Below are 18,049 nucleotides of genomic sequence, written 5' to 3' on the forward strand. Positions count from 1 at the left end.
ACTCATCGCCACAAGCGCCATTAACTGCCACACTGGCCGCAAAAATATCATTGCGTAGCAGTGGTCCATATTTATTGTAGGACACACCACCATGGATTGAGTGCCACAAACAGCTGCGGAGACGCCGCGCGACGCCGTAAAAAGCTTTGCAACCCAAACCTCGTGCATGGGAATATTTGTCCTGCTCTGAGTGGATGTACATAAACTATCTTTCTTGGTGGTGGCGCGTCTTGGAGGAATGTGACTATGTGTGTGTGTGTGTGTGTGTGTGTGTGTGTGTGTGAATGTAGACTGCTACGTAGATAAATGCATATATCGACACTAGATTATTAAATCAGTTTTGATAACGAACACAAATGTGTGTTGCAGATCACGCGTTGAGGCAACACTACAAGTACTTCTCACCATCCGTGGCGGCCTCCTTTACCGCCACAACAATGTCTGATAATGTTATAATGAAAAGTAATAGTAAGTAATAGTAAGGGCATGAAATAGCATAACGCTAGTAGTGCCACTTACACCACCATCATTATCATCATCATCATCACCACCATCACACTATCTCCATCTTATCACAGCCGCCACCAACACCACCACACTGACCGCCACTGTCACCGAACACTCCGACAGACTTATACTCGTAGGAGTGGCTTTTTATTTAGCTATTTTCTCCTGTTTTATTTTTTTTTATCTATCTGCTTATTTTTTTTTCCTGTTACGTATCAGTGTACACACACACACACACACACACACACACACACAAGTTGAAGATGCAGCCTGTTCTAACGCGTAAAAATAAGTGTTTATAATTGCATCTTTCTAAGGTTTATGTTTCTTCATCCTCCTTGATGCGAGCAACCAACAGGCGTCCCGGTGTACACCAGTGGCCAGCACGGAGCCACACGCATGAAAATGGCGAGGCATTGGCGGGTCCCAGCGGCTGGTGTTTTGGTCACCTCCCGCCGTCACCACCGCCAGGCACGTTGGCAACAATCATTCTCTAATAATGATAAGTAATAAGTAACGCGTTTCCTTCAGATTACAATAAAATCTTGGTTCGAACACAATGGCGGCGGGAAAGTAGTAATTATGAAAGGTTGTGCCAAGCAGGTATTCGAGTGTTTTTTTTTTTTCCATTTTTTTTTTTTTTTTTTTTTTTTACAGGCTACCAAAGGATCGAGTCACGAGTCTTCGTGAGGAGTATTTGGTTTCACCACCATGGCCACCACTACTTGCACGACCAGCGTCGCCACCACCACCACCGTCACCGCCCTCACCACCACCGCCACCAGCAGCACAATCACCAGGCCAAGGTAAAACATACATAGGCTTCGTGGCGTTCGCATTGCCTGCGTGATTAGAACATAAATCAGCTGTACTTAGACAGACACACACACACACACACACACACACACACACACACACACACACACACACACACACATATACAAAATATACTCGCTTGTGTGTATATATATGTATATATATATATATATATATATATATATATATATATATATATATATATATATATATATATATATATATATATATATATATATATATATATATATATATATATATATATATATATATATATATATATATATATATATATATATATATATATATATATATATATATATATATATATATAATAGGAAAGACAACGAGAACTGCTGCAAAGTTAAGTTCCTCCTGAAGACTGTCGGCGCCTCCCGTCAGAAGTCAGGGACCTGCACCGCGGCGGAGCCTCGGGGGCCGATCAGTGTGATAAGCTTTCTCGATTACTAGTGATAATTAGATGTTGGCCAAGATAAGAGAGAGACAGGTGAGACGAGTTTCTTTTTCGCTCCCAACCTCGCTCTGCCCGCCTCTCCTCCATTAGCACCTACAGCCATAAACTCTGGAAAACCTTGGTGATTTTTTGTTTGTTTTAAGTTGTCCCGCGAGAGCAGGAGGCTGATGTGTGCTGGATTCCAGCTCTGATGCTGCTGGTGTGTGGATAGCGGCAGCAGCAGCAGCAGCAGCCTCACGCTCCCTCTCCTGCTTGCCAATACCCGCACGGTAATTGTTTTATATCCGAAAATGGACGGCAAACGATGACGATATTTCACCGGGCGTCCCGCCTCGCCTCCCGGATACCGCGGACGTGTTGGTCGGAGTTATGATCCCAAATTCCCCTTCATTACGGGTCGGGGTAATAACAGGCTCGCGCGGTTATAAACAAATGAATAACAAGAACGCCGCCTCGATCTGGAGAGGAGTCAGCTGTGGTCATAAAATTTTAGTTCCTCTACAGGTCGGTAGGTCAACTGTGTCTGGCTTCACTCAAAGGGATCCGACTCCTCCACTCTCCCAGAAGCATATAATTAGCCATTTAGCACGTCTACCGAGCAGCCTCCGGAGCTACTGTTTGCTCGAGGAGGAGGAGGAGGAGGAGGAGGAGGAGGAGGAGAAGGAGGAGGAAGAGGAGCGGTTTATGGCGAGGGTCAGACTGGAGGGTTACTACGGTGATGGAGAGTCTGATTGGGAGGCTGATGACGGCAGTGATCGTGAGGCTGTGAGGTGGTGGCGGTGGTGGTGGTGGTGGTGATTATGGCCGTGGTCGTGATATAGACGATAGTGATGATGATGATGATGACGCTGACGATGAAGTTAATGGTGGTAATTATGGTATAAAAACAGTATTAGTATTAAAAACAATAATACTGGTAATGATAATAGCAATAATACTAGTGATGATGGCAATAATTATGACGGTGACAATGATAATATTAACAACAGTAGTAGTAGCAGTAGTAGTAGGAGTAATAATAATAATAATAATAATAATAATAATAATAATAATAATAATGATAATAATAATGATGATGCTGATAAGAAAATAATAATAACAATAAGAACAATAACAACAACAACAACAACAACAACAACAACAACAACAATAATAATGATAATAATAATGATAATAATAATAATAATAATAATAATAATAATAATAATAATAATAATAATAATAATAATAGTAATAATAATAATAATAATAATAACATAATTCTAATTATTTAAAGGTTTAATCAATATTGTTATAATATTCATTATCATAAAATGCACGAAAGCAATGACACGGAATTGCTTTGTGTGTGTGTGTGTGTGTGTGTGTGTGTGTGTGTGTGTGTGTGTGTGTGTGTGTGTGTGTGTGTGTGTGTGTGTGTGTGTGTGTGTGTGTGTGTGTGTGTGTGTGTGTGTGCGTGCCAATGAAACTACAATGACGCTAATAGCAAGTAAAAAGGTGACATACTGAGTGTGAGGAGCCGCACACACACACACACACACACACACACACACACACACACACACACACACACACACACACACACACACACATACACACACGCACACACACACACCGTGACAACAAGTGCAGCATGTGACGTGAGAGTAGGAGGAAAGGAAGCACAGCAGGATGTGTGTGTACGTGTGTCGGCGGCGGAGGAGGCGACGGTGGTGGCGGCGACGACTGCGGAGGAGGAAGAGGCGAAGGACGAGGATGAGGAGGAAGAGGAAAAGGATGAGGAGTGAGTGGGAGGAAGTCCATTACAGCGAGGCAATAGCACACGGGGATCACCAAACAGGCCGGCGGGGCACGTATGAGTCTTAACACGGTGATAAGAGCGAGGAAGACCGCTGTCATTTCCGCTAATCTGTAGAGCATTAAACTATCTCGTGATGTGATGTTTACATGCGTGTAATAACTTAATTGCGGCACATTTAAGGACATCAATTGGATAGCGGCGACGGCGGCGGCGGTGGTGGTGATAGCGGCTACCACTTACTCATATACACACACACACACACACACACACACACACACACACACACACACACGTATGCACACATACACATTATCACTACACTTAGTATTACTTATTACATTCATACATTACCACGACTTTTGTATAGAAATCAACACCAATGCACACACATACACACACACACGCACACACGCAAGCATATGAATACATCGCCTTTCAGTATCTGTTATTAAATATTTACATTCATGCACATAAAAATCAGTTTCCATTTGTTTGCGAGACTTGAGACGTGACTGGGAGCCCAACAAAGAAAAATCGGTGCTTGGGTATCGGTGCAGCGGCCGCCGATAATCGATACATCATCTGAATATTACTTTTTTGTTATGCCGATTTCCCCGCCCGGCGTTTAGTGCTGTCAGTTAAAGGCCTGGCGTCACTCCCGCTCCCAGGGCTGAGGCGCCGCCGTCTGGCCGCAACGCTGATCGAAATCCATCCTGCCTGCACGCCGGTCGATGGGTGGAGGCTGATGAGCTGAAGGACCAAGCAGTGGATGAGAGAAAGAGAACGAGAGCATCCAAGTCGTGTCCTATCGCTGCTGCTCCGACTCGCCTCTCCCTGCCGCCCCTTCATTTCCCTTCCCGGCCCGAATAACAACAGTAGCAGCCTCACGCCGGTGGCCAGGCATCGAATCTAATTTCATTCTCCAATTACAAAAACAACCAATTAAAAAAAAAAAGAGGGAGGAAAAGCTAAAACACACACACAAACGCTGAAACATAAACCGGGACAATTACCCTCCAACAGGCGGACGGTAATGACCAAACAACGCAGTTAAATCTGTGTCGTTCTGATTTGCATATAAACAACTCTTCATCGTAATCATTCGCGCCCCGAGCAGCGCGGGGTGGCGGTAGTGGTGCCGCCAGGGGAGGGGAGCCACGCCGGGATCGCTAAATTGGAGATTAACTCGGGAGGCCTGACAGCGGCTTCACGCCCGCCGGTGAGGGGCGAGAGCAGACCGGGTGGCAGGCGCGGCCGAGGCAGGCAGGCGTGTATTGGGCGTCCTACTCCCCATCGTCTCCTTCGTCGGGAGGAGATGGAGGGAGAGGAAGGGTAAGAGGAGGAGGAAGGGATGGGAAAGTACAGGATGAATAAGGATCGATACACACTGCAGTCGCTTTTATGAAAAATTATTATTATTATCATTATTATTATCATTATTATTATTATTATTATTACTACTACTATTATCATTATTATCATTACTACTACTACTACTACTACTACTACTACCACTACAACACAAACAACAACAACTACTACTACTACTACTACTACTATTATCACCACTATTATCACCATTATCAAGACCCCCACTATCACCGCCATCACGCGGCAGGGTCGGGTTCATCAGGCCGCACAAGAGAACAGCGTCAGCTTGGCGTAAAATATGCATGTTGCACGCCGCGTCCACATATCATTAAGAGCAACAAATGCGAAATGTTATAGCTAAAAAAACATGAATCACAGCGGATATGCTTAATTAGACTGTAATTAAAAGTAAACACTAAATATGCCTCGCGGAGAGGGGAAAAAAAAAAAGGTTTGGGGGGGGATCGGCGTTAGAGATACCTGATGTGTTTCAATTTGCTTCCCGTGAGGCAGAAACAAGCAAACATTAAAGAGAGAAGTAATCAGCGCGTTTTCAGGTATAGATAGAAGCGCAGTGTTGAGATGTGACTGAGGCTGAAGGAAGAGGAGGAGGAGAAAGAACAGGGTGATGGAAGTGGTCTGGAAAACATAATCTCTCTCTCTCTCTCTTTCTCTCTCTCTCTCTCTCTCTCTCTCTCTCTCTCTCTCAACTTGTGAACAGGAATACGAGATGAACGGTGTCAGCTGTGAATGTTCAACGACTCTCTCTCTTTCTCTCTCTCTCTCTCTCTCTCTCTCTCTCTCTCTCTCTCTCTCTCTCTCTCTCTCTCTCTCTCTCTCTCTCTCTCTCTCTCTCTCCTGCGCTGCTGCTGCTGCTGTTGAGACAATAAGACACATTCGCCGGCGTTTAAGACATGGCCGGGGAGTGAAAATTTAGCGAGTGGCAGCAGCTCTTTGTCGGGGGCCGAGGGACGTGGACTGCATAATGACGGTGTGTGTCCCGCCGCCCTGCATCCAAATGAGTCCCTCTCGCTCGTGTGATTAATGTTTCTGCGTTATTACATGTACCGCCTGCATGCGACACTCCTGTGCATCGGGAGGGCGAAGGAACGGAGGAAAGAAAAGGGAAGGGAGGGAAGGAGGGAAGGGAGCAAAGGGTGAGAGTCTTGCAGGGTCTCCCCGACGCCAAGACTCGTTACCTGTTGACTGTTGCCGCTGATTTGTCACGAAGGATCAATGACGCGTAAATTTCTTGCTTAAATTAATTGGTTCTAGAAGCTGTGCGGGTCTTAGTTTATCTAGTGACCGGTAACTTAATCTTGAGGTGATTGTATCCGTCGATTTATTGAGGTGTTAGTAGTTGACTCACCGCTGACTCAAGAAATACGAGTAATAAATATAACAAAGAATAAGGTTGACAAGGAAAAATAGCCACGATGCATGTCTTGGTGTGTTACAAGGTGTATTAGGTGTTAAAATACACAGCGATCGAGCACACGTGAATGAGAGCTGTGGCTGAATCGTGACTGGCGGAATCCGTAGAGTTAGCGGCCCTTCTCCCCCTGGGCGGCGGCAAGCACTCCTGAGACGCCACAGAGCACGGAAATAAACACAGATAAACTCAGCGAGGATGTCGGGCAGTGTATGAACTAACATTTAAAATCTAGAAATTTCCTCTTCGCAAAATATCGCGACATTGGAGTCAAAATCCTTACAAAAGCGTCAGCCACTTCCCGCTCAGTCGTGGCTGGAGTTAAATAGCAGTGAGGTGAGAAGGGCGCTACGTCGGTCTTCCTTCCTTCCTTCCTTCCTTCCTCACCCACGCTCCGTCACCACACACCCACCCACCCACACACACACACACACACGCACCGTCACGCCCGGAAGTGGTGCTAACTGAACCGGAGTCACCTGCTGTGGGAGTGCACGTTACCTGTAAAAGGCTCAATTATGACGGACAGAATCGGGTGTTTTAGGTGAAGGGCGTACGTGGTATTTTCAGTCTCGCTTATGAACGGTGTACCCAGATTAGTACTTCCTCGATTCTTACACCATGGAAGCCTCCCCCTCGCCGCGCTGAGTGATATGACGGGAGCGTTGCTTTGAGAGTGAGCACAGAGCGATTAGACACTTCAAAGAGGAGTGTACTATGAGGGAGGAAATGTTTTTACTCTCTCTCTCTCTCTCTCTCTCTCTCTCTCTCTCTCTCTCTCTCTCTCTCTCTCTCTTTAACAAAGTAATTTCGACATTCCGAGTGTTAGGTTGCGGACACTAGGGTTGGAGGAAAAGGGGAGAAAGGGCGCGGCCATGTCTGCTTGTTATTGAGATGTGTGTGTGTGTGTGTGTGTGTGTGTGTTCTAGCGTCAACCGGTGACCCACGCCCCTCTTTGCAGCAATCACACGCCACATCAAAACACATTAATGTACCTATGCGTGTTTCTCGCTGTCCGTTTCTTCCATTGAGTTATCACACACACACACACACACACACACACACACACACACACACACACACCATAATCGCTCACACGGAAATATTCTTATTCACGCGTACAAGAGTAAACATTATTTCTTAGTATTGACGGATAACTGACACACACACACACACCACACACACACACACACACACACACACACACACACACACACACACACACACCCACACACACAGCTGAGACGTCACGCAGGCACCCTCACGCCCCTTAATCCGGCACACCTGGACTATCTACTCCCTGACACCTATCCTCGAGACTCTTAACTGTTATTTACGACCATGTCTTTAGGGGCTGAGCGGGGCGAGGCAGACACACGGACACACGGACGCGACTCACTGCTACGTCAAGATTTTGACTGTCATTTCAGGATGAGCACCGGTGTCAGGGTGTGACTTGTGGGGGGGACAGGGATCACCGCGGCTACAACCTCACTGTTATCAGATTGTTTAACAGGATATCAAGGAAACTTCTTATTGAATAGCTGTTAAGGTCAAATTCAACTGCTTAAAGACAGAAAACAGATTTATGCAGGTGTCCACATTGAATTAAGGACTCAAGCATCACGTGGAGGTTGTAACGCGGCTCTTTCCTCCTGTCCCCTTCAGTCAGCGTCCTGGGCCGAGTGTGGGGACTAACAACGGAGGCAGACATCCCGCCCTCTCTCCCTCCACGACACTCACACATTTCGACGAATTCCACCACTTTTCATGCTCAGCTTGTCACTCCTTAGCCCTGGGCATCACCACGCACTGCCACCTCCTTCCTGCACCACGGGCTAACACTGCCAACAGGGAAAAGTAAAGTTTTCTTGCTCTGCCTCGCTCTCACGGCGCGAGTAAACGGTCGAGAAGCCCCAAGGAGGTGGGAGAGAGGCTGCGTCCGACCCTCCACTCAGGCTGACTGCTGGGAAAAACTGGCGCTTCCCGACACTCAGTTCACCAAAACACTTATAATTCGACGGTGATCATAAACACCAATGCACAAGAGGGTTTCACTACAGTAAGTTTCTGCTGGAGAAATATCTTTACCTTGGGAGTAAACGCTTTAGTTGTAGATGTATGAACAAGTTGAACTTGTGGTACGAGTTGTAGGTGACTTGCTATCACCTCCGCTACATAGAGTTGACGCTGTAAAAGTGCGTGTCCTACAACGGGAACACGAGTGAACACTATGTAGTCCAACCATTTTTCTGCTACATCACCTTCGGAGGCGGGAGAAAGGCGGAGTCTGAGGAACTTTGGGCGGGGCGAGGCGCGCTTCCACCAACCGGGGCGCGGCGGAGAGGGAGTGTCGACGCATGGGGAGGAGGGTGAACTGGAATTGACGAATGCCGTCGGGTACAAAGTAAATTTTTCTTGCTTCAAATCCCTGATATTCGAAAGATGGGGCCAGAGTTTCCTACTGCACAGCGGGGTCTTCCTTGAGTGTCTGCTGAGGTCACAATCTGAGGTGTTCGCTGCAAATAACACCTGCATCCACTTCCCTGACGCCTGCCGTGTGCACTAATTGATTGAGCCTGAGACGGAATCGATCGACAGAGGGCGCGCGCTGATTGGTCGCCTCTGGCCTATCAGCTCGTCTGACGCTCGAAAGGCAAGAAACTATCTCCATCTGTCGACAAAAAAGGGCAACACCGTTTCCATCATCGCCCTAAATGCCTAACCCAACCAGACAGGATTCATTTACCTCGAGTGAGAATTGCTCTGGCGGCCAGTGTGATGACCCCACAACGCTTAGCAAACGAGCGACAGCCATTAAGACTGCCAGGCCCCCCACTTGATGTATTGGACACCACCAGCTCCATGAAAACGGTGGTCTCGACCTCTCACCAGTGGTTTCCTGCGCTCAAAGGGCCCCCCATTTCCAGCGGGGCAGTTGGCCACCCTCATCACCACACTCTGGGGGACTGTAAACGTCCTCGCCAAAGGCTTTGTACACAGGGAACTCCGGTCACCATTGAGGACTGAGATGGACAATGTCGAGGCAAAGCTTCTCTGTGTGGCTTTGTAAGAGGTCATTATTTACTGCTGATCTGAACAGGGCGGCAGCAGCTGGTGGTGGTGGTGGTGGTGGTGGTGTGTGTATGTATATGTGTATGTGCGGGGCAGCTAGGGGGACACCAAGAGGCCCCGCCCACGACACACACACACACACACACACACACACACACAAAGGCAACGGCTATTTGAGTTTTGATTTATGGAAATGTTTGACATCGTCGTCATTCAGGCACAGATGTAATGAGTTCTACATTATACATGCACATGAGTATGAGGATTATCAATTCACGATGTTGTGTATGAGTCAGTGGAGTGAAGCGCTCCCTCGCTGCACATCACACTGTCCTTCACTCAATTACTGGGAATAGTTGAAGCCAAACTCAAAGTGGGGAGAAAAGGGCTCAGGAAGCTAAGGGTGTCAGGGGTCCGTAGAGGGCCACCCTGAGGTCTTCTTCGTAGGTGGCGGTGATCGCTTACCTTCAGGGGACAGCGGGGGGCACGTAAGGGACCACGGGAGATATTCTTTCATCCTCAGGGGACGGGTGGGAACCTGGCAGGCCACTCAGCGCCACCTTACATTACATCCCTTCTTGTTCTGCTGGTCTGAAATGAGAAGGCAAAAAATCCATTAAGGTTATATAAGTGATCTCAGATGTAAATGAGATTGATGAGGGCTGAGAAGTAAAATAAGGAGGATGTGATTTAAAATAATGCGACTATGGAGTGACGGAGTGAGGGGAGGTGAGGTGTGGGGGGAGGGGGGTGTAGGGAAGAGAATAACGTGGAGGGCGGCAGTGTGGATGGATGCAGGAAATCTAAATTCTAGTAACCTGCAGCACTACTACTACTACTACTACTACTACAACTACTACTACTACTATTAACACTACAACTACTACCATACTCTCACTATTACTATCATGACCATTACGAGTATCACCTTCCCTGCGTCTGTTCTTACGATTACCATGAAAGTTAAACACAAAAGCCCGTGAACCTGACGGTGATGTAAGGTAGGAAGACAGAGATAGCGGCGATAACGGAAAGAACTTGGCGGTGGTGGTGAGCTCTATCAGGCGAGCAGACAACCTATTGGGCGAGGCGCACGAGGAGCCACGCACGCAGCCACTTAGGAAGGTCCGAGCAGCGGGTTGTCAGTGAAATAAAAAGAGGGTTTATCTCAGTAGAACATCGTCCTCTCCATCACTTCTCAACACCCCTCTCCTGCAGCCTCCGCCCTCCCTCACCCTTAACCCTAACACACTCCTTTTGACTTTAAGTTCCTGGACTGGGCCTGAAGAATAGTTTGAGATATTTTTACTACAGATGTTACTCAGTGTACGGGTTCGGGTTCTGAGGATGATGTGTGAGTCGTCATGCTGCTGTTTCTCTTACTATTACCACTAATGTTATTGTCGCAGTTGTTATTGCTACTGCTGCTACTGCTGTTACTACCTTGATTACTACTACTGAGACGTTGTTAGTGATGCCGTGGAAGTAGTGATAGTGGTGGTGGTGGTGGTGGTAGTAGTAGTAGTAGTAGTAGTAGTAGTAGTAGTAGTAGTAGTAGTGTACCAGCAGCAGAAACGATGCCTCATAACAATAATAATTCCCCTGTGGTGGGGGAGACAGCCTGGCCACACACACACACACACACACACACACACACACACACGGTGGCTGAGGTGAAGTCTGCTGCCGCCGTATTTCCTTGCGTCATCAGAGGCGGCTGAAAGGAGACGGAGCAAGGGGTCTGGTAACCTCTGCTTTGTGATCTTATTTTTACAATGTGACGAGAGCTGTCCTCTTGTCTCGGCTACCTCGCTTTGAAGGCGATCTCGATATGGCAGACAGGTAAAGATATGGTACAGCAAGGAGAAGAAGAACAACAACAACAATAATAATAATAATAATAATAATAATAATAATAATAATAATAATAATAATAATAATGCTGAGGTTTACCTGAAAAGTGCATTTCGGCGCATCTCGGTAAATAATAAAAAGCACCGCGTCAGAGCTTGTCACAGCCTCACACTGGCTAACATGAATAAACTAGAAAAAAAAAAGAAAATATATAACTACGGAAAAAAATAACGTGAGGCGCCGTCATATGTTCTTTTTTCCAATTTAATTTTACCCAAGGATTTTGTTGTGAATATTTCTGGAGAAGCTTGGACATGGAAAACAAAAGGCGTTCACCTGCTGCTGGCGTTCACCTGCTGGTACTGTTGACGAAGAGAACAGCGACGCTCACTTGTTGGGTCTCCAGAGCCCTGCAAGCCTCCATGAACGCGGGAACACTCCAGATGGCGGCGTGAGGCAGAGTTCACAGGTAAGGAGCAGGTAAGACTAGTACGGCGCTCCTCCCACGAAAGAGTGGCGTCATGTGACCTCACGAATATTGTTGCGGTGCGGGGGCGACTCAGTCAGTCAAACAATCCTGAAGAAAATATAAGGATTCGTTAATAAAAGATAAGAAAAAACGTAGAAAAAATAGATAAAGTGTTCATGTGACGATTCCTGGACAGAGAGAGAGAGAGAGAGAGAGAGAGAGAGAGAGAGAGAGAGAGAGAGAGAGAGAGAGAGATACTTGACGAGAACCTGTGGGTGTAAAACTTCGTAAATAAAGGTGAACAGAATCCTCCCTCTCCCTCTCTCTCTCTCTCTCCCTCTCTCTTTCCCTCTCTCACTCACTCACTCACTCACTCATTTGTGCTGTATTCCCTTTGTTGTCTTTTTACTCTGCAGCCGCCTCTCATCTTCCTTTATCCTCTCTCTCTCTCTCTCTCTCTCTCTCTCTCTCTCTCTCTCTCTCTCTCTCTCTCTCTCTCTCTCTCTCTCGCCTCTCAGCCCCACAATACTGTTTCCTGGTACCGTGTAAGTGTTTTAGAGTCACCTGATTTTGCAGCTTATTCCTGTTTTCTTAGTATTGCCGTCATGCACATTGCTATAATCTCCTTTTTTTTTTCTCGCGATGTGAAATGAAATGTAATGGCCTCTTGATCCACACTCGTCCACTCATCACCCCCTCCTCTCTCTCTCTCTCTCTCTCTCTCTCTCTCTCTCTCTCTCTCTTGTTTTCTTCTCTCATCATCATGACTGTACCAAACTTACACTCCTTCCTTCTTCTTTTTCTTCTTCTTCTTCTTCTTCTTCCTCCTCCTCCTCCTCCTCCTCCTCCACCATCACCAGCATAGTAACCTCTTCCCCCATCCCCCATCACCGCTCCTTCCCTTCTTTCATTACCATACCTATCTTTCTCTTTCCTTCACTTCTTTCCTCGTTCCACCATCACCACTTCTACAGCCTCTCCTCACCTCTCTCTCTCTCTCTCTCTCTCTCTCTCTCTCTCTCTCTCTCTCTCTCTCTCTCTCTCTCTCACCATCAGCACCAATGTGTACTCCGATAGGCTTCGTCACGATGACCACCACCACCACCACCACCACCACCACCACCACCACCAGGGGTAATATCACGACCAATAGCAGTTCTATAAATCCACACCACCATTGCCTTCACTTCACGGCCATAGCAACCTGCCGGACTACCTACCTACCGCTCCTCCCGTCACCGCAGCAGTTCCTCCCGGCGTCCCTCCTTCCCTCCCTTTCTCCTCCCGTCTCTCTCTCTCTCTCTCTCTCTCTCTCCCTCCCCACCACCACCATCATCGCAATACCCTCGTCAATGCTGTCACTAGAAACATTAATCATATGTGTGTGTGTGTGTGTGTGTGTGTGTGTGTGTGTGTGTGTGTGTGTGTGCGTAATAGTATCATACAAGATCTTAGTCCAAGAAATTCTCCTTCCCACCAGCATTCACCTTCGACGTCTTCCCACCCACTCACTCATCTGCTTTTGTTCATTGTCACCCCTCACGCTACATGCGCTGAAATCATTCTTCCTGTTAGTTTGCCATCACAACAACAACAACAACAACAACAACAACAACAACAACAACTACTAGTACTACTACTACTACTACTACTACTACTACTACTACTACTACTACTACTACTACTACTACTACTACTACGTCCTAAATTCGCATCCCACGTCAGTATCCACAATCCTCTAGTTAATAGTATCAATAACCACCTACTTTTTTTTTTTTTTTATGCCTTCTCAAAATCGTCATTTTTTTTTTTTTTCACACCACCACTGTTATCATATATTATCACTATCATCACTTCTTTCTTTCTTTCTTTCTTTCTTTATCCTATCTTTTTATTTTCTTACATTTTGCAACTTCATCTTCACTACTAATCTTATGCTGTCTCTATATAATAAATAAGTTTTCTACCCTGTCTCATTTATATTCCACCACCATCATCACCACTTTCACCACCTCTACCACTGCAATCACCACAACCACAATATTTTAAGAGCCATCCTTGTACCACTTCGAACACCCCTACCACCACAACTACCACCACCAAACAGGAATAACAAGGAGGAGGAGGAGGAGGAGGAGGAGGAGGAGGAGGAGGAGGAGGAGGAGGAGAGGAGGGGGCGCCCATCGAAGCGTGGTCCAAACAGTGTAAAGACTCCCCTCAATTATTCCGTTTTCCCTCTAGTTATCACTTGCCACTTGGCCTCTTTATTTATTATCGCTGTTTCCCCCTCCCTCCCTCGGGGCTTCGCGAGGGGACGCGCCCCAGCAGATTCAACTCTCCTCCTCCTCCTCTTCCTTTTTATTTTTCTTGCCCTTTCCTTTTTTTTTCTATTTATCGACTCAATTTCATCTGTCCCGCGTTGCTGCCACACTTGTGATAACGCGGCTGCTTATTTGTTCTTGCTCTTCTTTTTCTCTATTTTAACTTTCTATTGTCTCCGATTTTTAAAGTTTCATTCCTTTTTCCTTTCTCTCTTTCAGTTTTGTTCTTCCTATGGTTTTTATTTTTGCTTCGTTTCCAGCATCGTTATTCTCGTGTTTGACTGTGCTTGATACATTTCTTTCTTTCTATCTTTCTTTCTATTTCGTCCCTCATTTCTGTTTTCGTCTCTATGGTAACTTTTTCTGTCCCTCATCCTTTTCTTCCATCCTTTTCAAATATGTCTCTCATTTCTACTTTCGTCTCTACAGATGGTCATATTTTCTTTATTCCTACTCTGTACCGTCACTGTCCATGCGCTTGTAGACTGTATTGTTTTTTCTCTCCCTATTTTTTTTTTTTCCTTCGTGGGAAGAGGATCAAACTGTCTTCCCCCTTCGAGGCGTGTGGGGAGAGTCACGGCTCATGGGGAGAGTGCGGTCCCTTCCCGAGATTTCCGTCAATACGCGCGGTCGTCGATCAGTGGCCGAGCAGACGGAAGGCGATGCGTGTTTTATTTTCTTTGTTTTGTTAGATACATCACGGCAGCCTCCTCCATGAGAGAGAGAGAGAGAGAGAGAGAGAGAGAGAGGAGAGAGAGAGAGAGAGAGAGAGAGAGAGAGAGAGAGAGAGAGAGAGAGAGAGAGAGAGAGAGAGAGAGAGAGAGTACATGCTTTATCTTTTCTTTTTATCATTTTTCCGTATTTTCTTGACTTTTACAGATTCAAGGGAAAAATGAAGCATAAAGAATAAAAATCTCCCCTTTCCCATCCCTTCTTGTCCACCACGCTACACACTCTTCCACCACAAGGCGCAGGCAACACCCTCGCCTCGGGCACGATATCTGACACACAAATGACGCGCTTCTTGGCACACTAGTGTAGTAAGCAGCAGGTGCTCTGACTGCTACATGCGGGTCACCCCTGAGCTTAATGGCAGCAGTATGTGTCACACGGCGCACACAGTAACCTTGGGAGGGTAATTTTTTTTTTATTTTCAAGTGTGTCTAGCAGAGATGACATGGTGAATCTTCTTTTCGTCGAGTCTTGAGGTGTGCAGAATTCTTGCTGCCTTATATACTTGTTTTTTTTTAACTGAGACAAATAATGGTGACGAAGAGAAGACAGGGGAGCAGCAGCAAGCTATTAAGGACTCTTGGAACATTTGCTGGATGGATCAGCGAGTGAGAGACTCCAGTCTGATCCCGATATTTTCTTTGTATGGTGTGGATCAGCTCGGGGTTAGTGTGTGCTGTGGAATGGGATTATACCGTAAAAATATCATGTTTAGTAGAAACTTTATGGGAGTTTGGGAAAATGGCGTGTTTCAGTCTGGTCGCGAGGCCCTTGGATGAGTCAACCTCGTCCATTAGCAAGATGCATCACTCGGTATTAATTAAATTGTGAGGCGGCGGTGCTTATAGCCGCTCACGAGGGCCAAGGAGGCGCGACCGTCTATCCATCAACCCCTCCGTGTCCCGCCCCGCCCCGCTCAGTCCTCACAGCAGTTTGGTGGCGGGAAAACTAGGGAATCTATCCTCGCGCGCGTGAGCTGCTGCTGTTATTATCATTATCGTTCCGCAGACTCTTCCAGCACTAGGGTGTCTCAGCGCCAAGCAGCAGCACTGGCAACATACGTAAATATCTGACATACAAAAATACATATCGTCACTGTTTCTTTAAAAAAAAATATATATATATCATGGTGGTTTCTTTTGTTATTCTCAATATCATTCATTATCTCTTTTGGAGCATAAACCAACACCATCGCGGTTTGGGAATAAAGCAAAAAGGAAAGATAAAAGGGCAACGCAAAGAGAAATTCTCAGCGACTATTTCCCAGATGTCATTCAAAAATTAAAATCCACTTCCACCTCTAATTTTCATGGTTTCCTCATACAGTTTTCCCCCGTTTTGAGTCTTAATGTTCGCTTTTTTAAACTCTTGTATGAGCCAGGCGTCGACACCTGGCCGCCGACTCGTCACCCCACCTGCGCGACGGACGCCAATTAAGCCGAAAAAAAGTACACCGTGCAGGTAATACTCAGGTGAGAGTTACGGCGGCATAACAAGGGCAGCGTCGCATTCAGCCGGCGTCATAACCGTAACAGAGATAGCAAAGATGGCTCAATAGTGTTTGGCAAGCGCGTGTGTAATGTCCCCGCCCTGACTCCGGCCGCCGCGCGCAGAGGAAAAAGTTCAGACTATCAAGGGTAATCAGAACGTTTATGTCTGAAAACTGCACCGGCTCTTTTGTGCGTCCCATCGCTTCCCACACACGCGGCCAAGGAAAAATACGCAGACATTCCTTTTACACGAGTTTTTCTTTTTTTCTAATAGCATTTTTCCTTCTGCAACTGGTTTCATAATTTAATTAGCATTATAAACAAATAATATATAATATCATTACCCAGCGACTGGGTGAGATGAGGTTTTTTATTTATGGAGCCATCAATATATACCTGTCTGCCCTTTTTTTTTTTTTTTTTTTTTTTTTTTTTTGCGTCATTGAGTCGTTGAGAAAAAATTCTGGTTCAATTGTGAATCCTTTAATTATGACAGCAACCTTGACCAAGAGCAGCGGCGACGGGAAAGGCCCATAGACACTCTCAAAATCACCTGTCGGCACAACACACAGGCAACGTTGACCTTCAGACCCACACAAGCCTAACGCCGCAGTGAGTCCTATATGTAATGGAAAAAGGAAGCATAAAAATAAAAATCAGGTGCCACATTTGTCATCGCGGCCTACACGGTGTGGCCACAAGCAGATGTTCACCAGGCGGCGCGTGTTACAGCATGACAGGGCGCCCACATCAGGTTATTGAGGAAAAATGTACCAGGTGTCACACTCATCCAGCATAATCGAAAATTCAACCACCGAATAAAAAAATGGCAACTTCTTTCCGATGAAAATATTAACCAGAAACATTCCATTTAGCTTCGTATTCTTAAATATTTCAGCGCCATGGTTCTGCTGCTTTTAACAGGCGTGCGTCTCTTTCCAAACGACGAAGATGATGTCACCAGGAAGTCAAGGTCACGGCCCATCGACACACTTACACACTTAACGTTACATACGGCCAAGGAGACACAGCAGGTGATCGTCGACGAGAGTTGATTGGAGTTGAGGCGCTGGAACAGTGAGGTTGTATGGCGTCAGCCACTATTATAGGTATGCAAATCTCTTTCGCTCATCGAGAAACTATTAGGAATCAGGTTCGAAATCACATCCTCTCAGCAACAATCTGAGTGTCGCGCCACAGAACCGCCGGTCCTTTAAAAACAGTGATATTAAGGAAATATAACATAGTAACATAAAAAAAAAAAATAAATAAATAAAAAAATGACGCTAACAATATAACAGTATCTACGTGCTTGGATCAGAAAGAAGCTTTTGTTCACCACAAACTCGGAAATGATCCTTGTGGCAGTGTGCGTTTGTCTCTGTTTTCACGCCTCCCCTGGAAGTCTTCTGTAAGCCACACCTCTGAGCCACACACTCCTCATGCCGTCACTGTGCCTTCGTCTTTATTATCGTGATTTTTTTTTTACTTTGGATTACATAGCGTAATTAGACGCGGAAAGGACAAGGCCCAGTTTGTCTTTTGTGGTTTCTTCTTCATTTGTGTACTTATGTACCATACTTCACGTCCTGAACACGGACACATGCCAAGGTTTTCAGAAACATGAATATTTATACCTTGAAGCATCACATCAATAATGAATACATATGTAATTCTAACAAATTTTAGTTTTCTGCGTTTTCCCA

The 18,049-nt window shown here is 46.0% G+C and overlaps 1 protein-coding gene across 3 annotated transcripts in view; it reads right to left on the reverse strand.

The window, feature by feature from the left end:
• LOC135089326 (homeobox protein araucan-like) overlaps positions 1 to 10,076 on the reverse strand; it is an 18,852-nt gene extending 8,776 nt beyond the window's left edge. Inside the window, exon 1 of one of the 3 annotated variants that reach the window (XM_063984875.1) lies at positions 9,943 to 10,076. In XM_063984875.1, coding sequence (XP_063840945.1) covers positions 9,943 to 9,994 — 52 coding nt within the window. In that variant the 5' untranslated portion in view covers positions 9,995 to 10,076. Of the gene's footprint in view, positions 1 to 8,145; positions 8,406 to 8,493; positions 8,652 to 9,942 lie in introns of those variants that run through there. The other 2 variants (XM_063984892.1, XM_063984883.1) reach the window with 2 other exon arrangements.
• Between the last annotated feature and the right edge of the window lie 7,973 nt (positions 10,077 to 18,049).

The sequence above is a fragment of the Scylla paramamosain genome, chromosome 3, assembly GCF_035594125.1.
Source record: "Scylla paramamosain isolate STU-SP2022 chromosome 3, ASM3559412v1, whole genome shotgun sequence".
Classification (NCBI taxonomy): domain Eukaryota; kingdom Metazoa; phylum Arthropoda; class Malacostraca; order Decapoda; family Portunidae; genus Scylla; species Scylla paramamosain.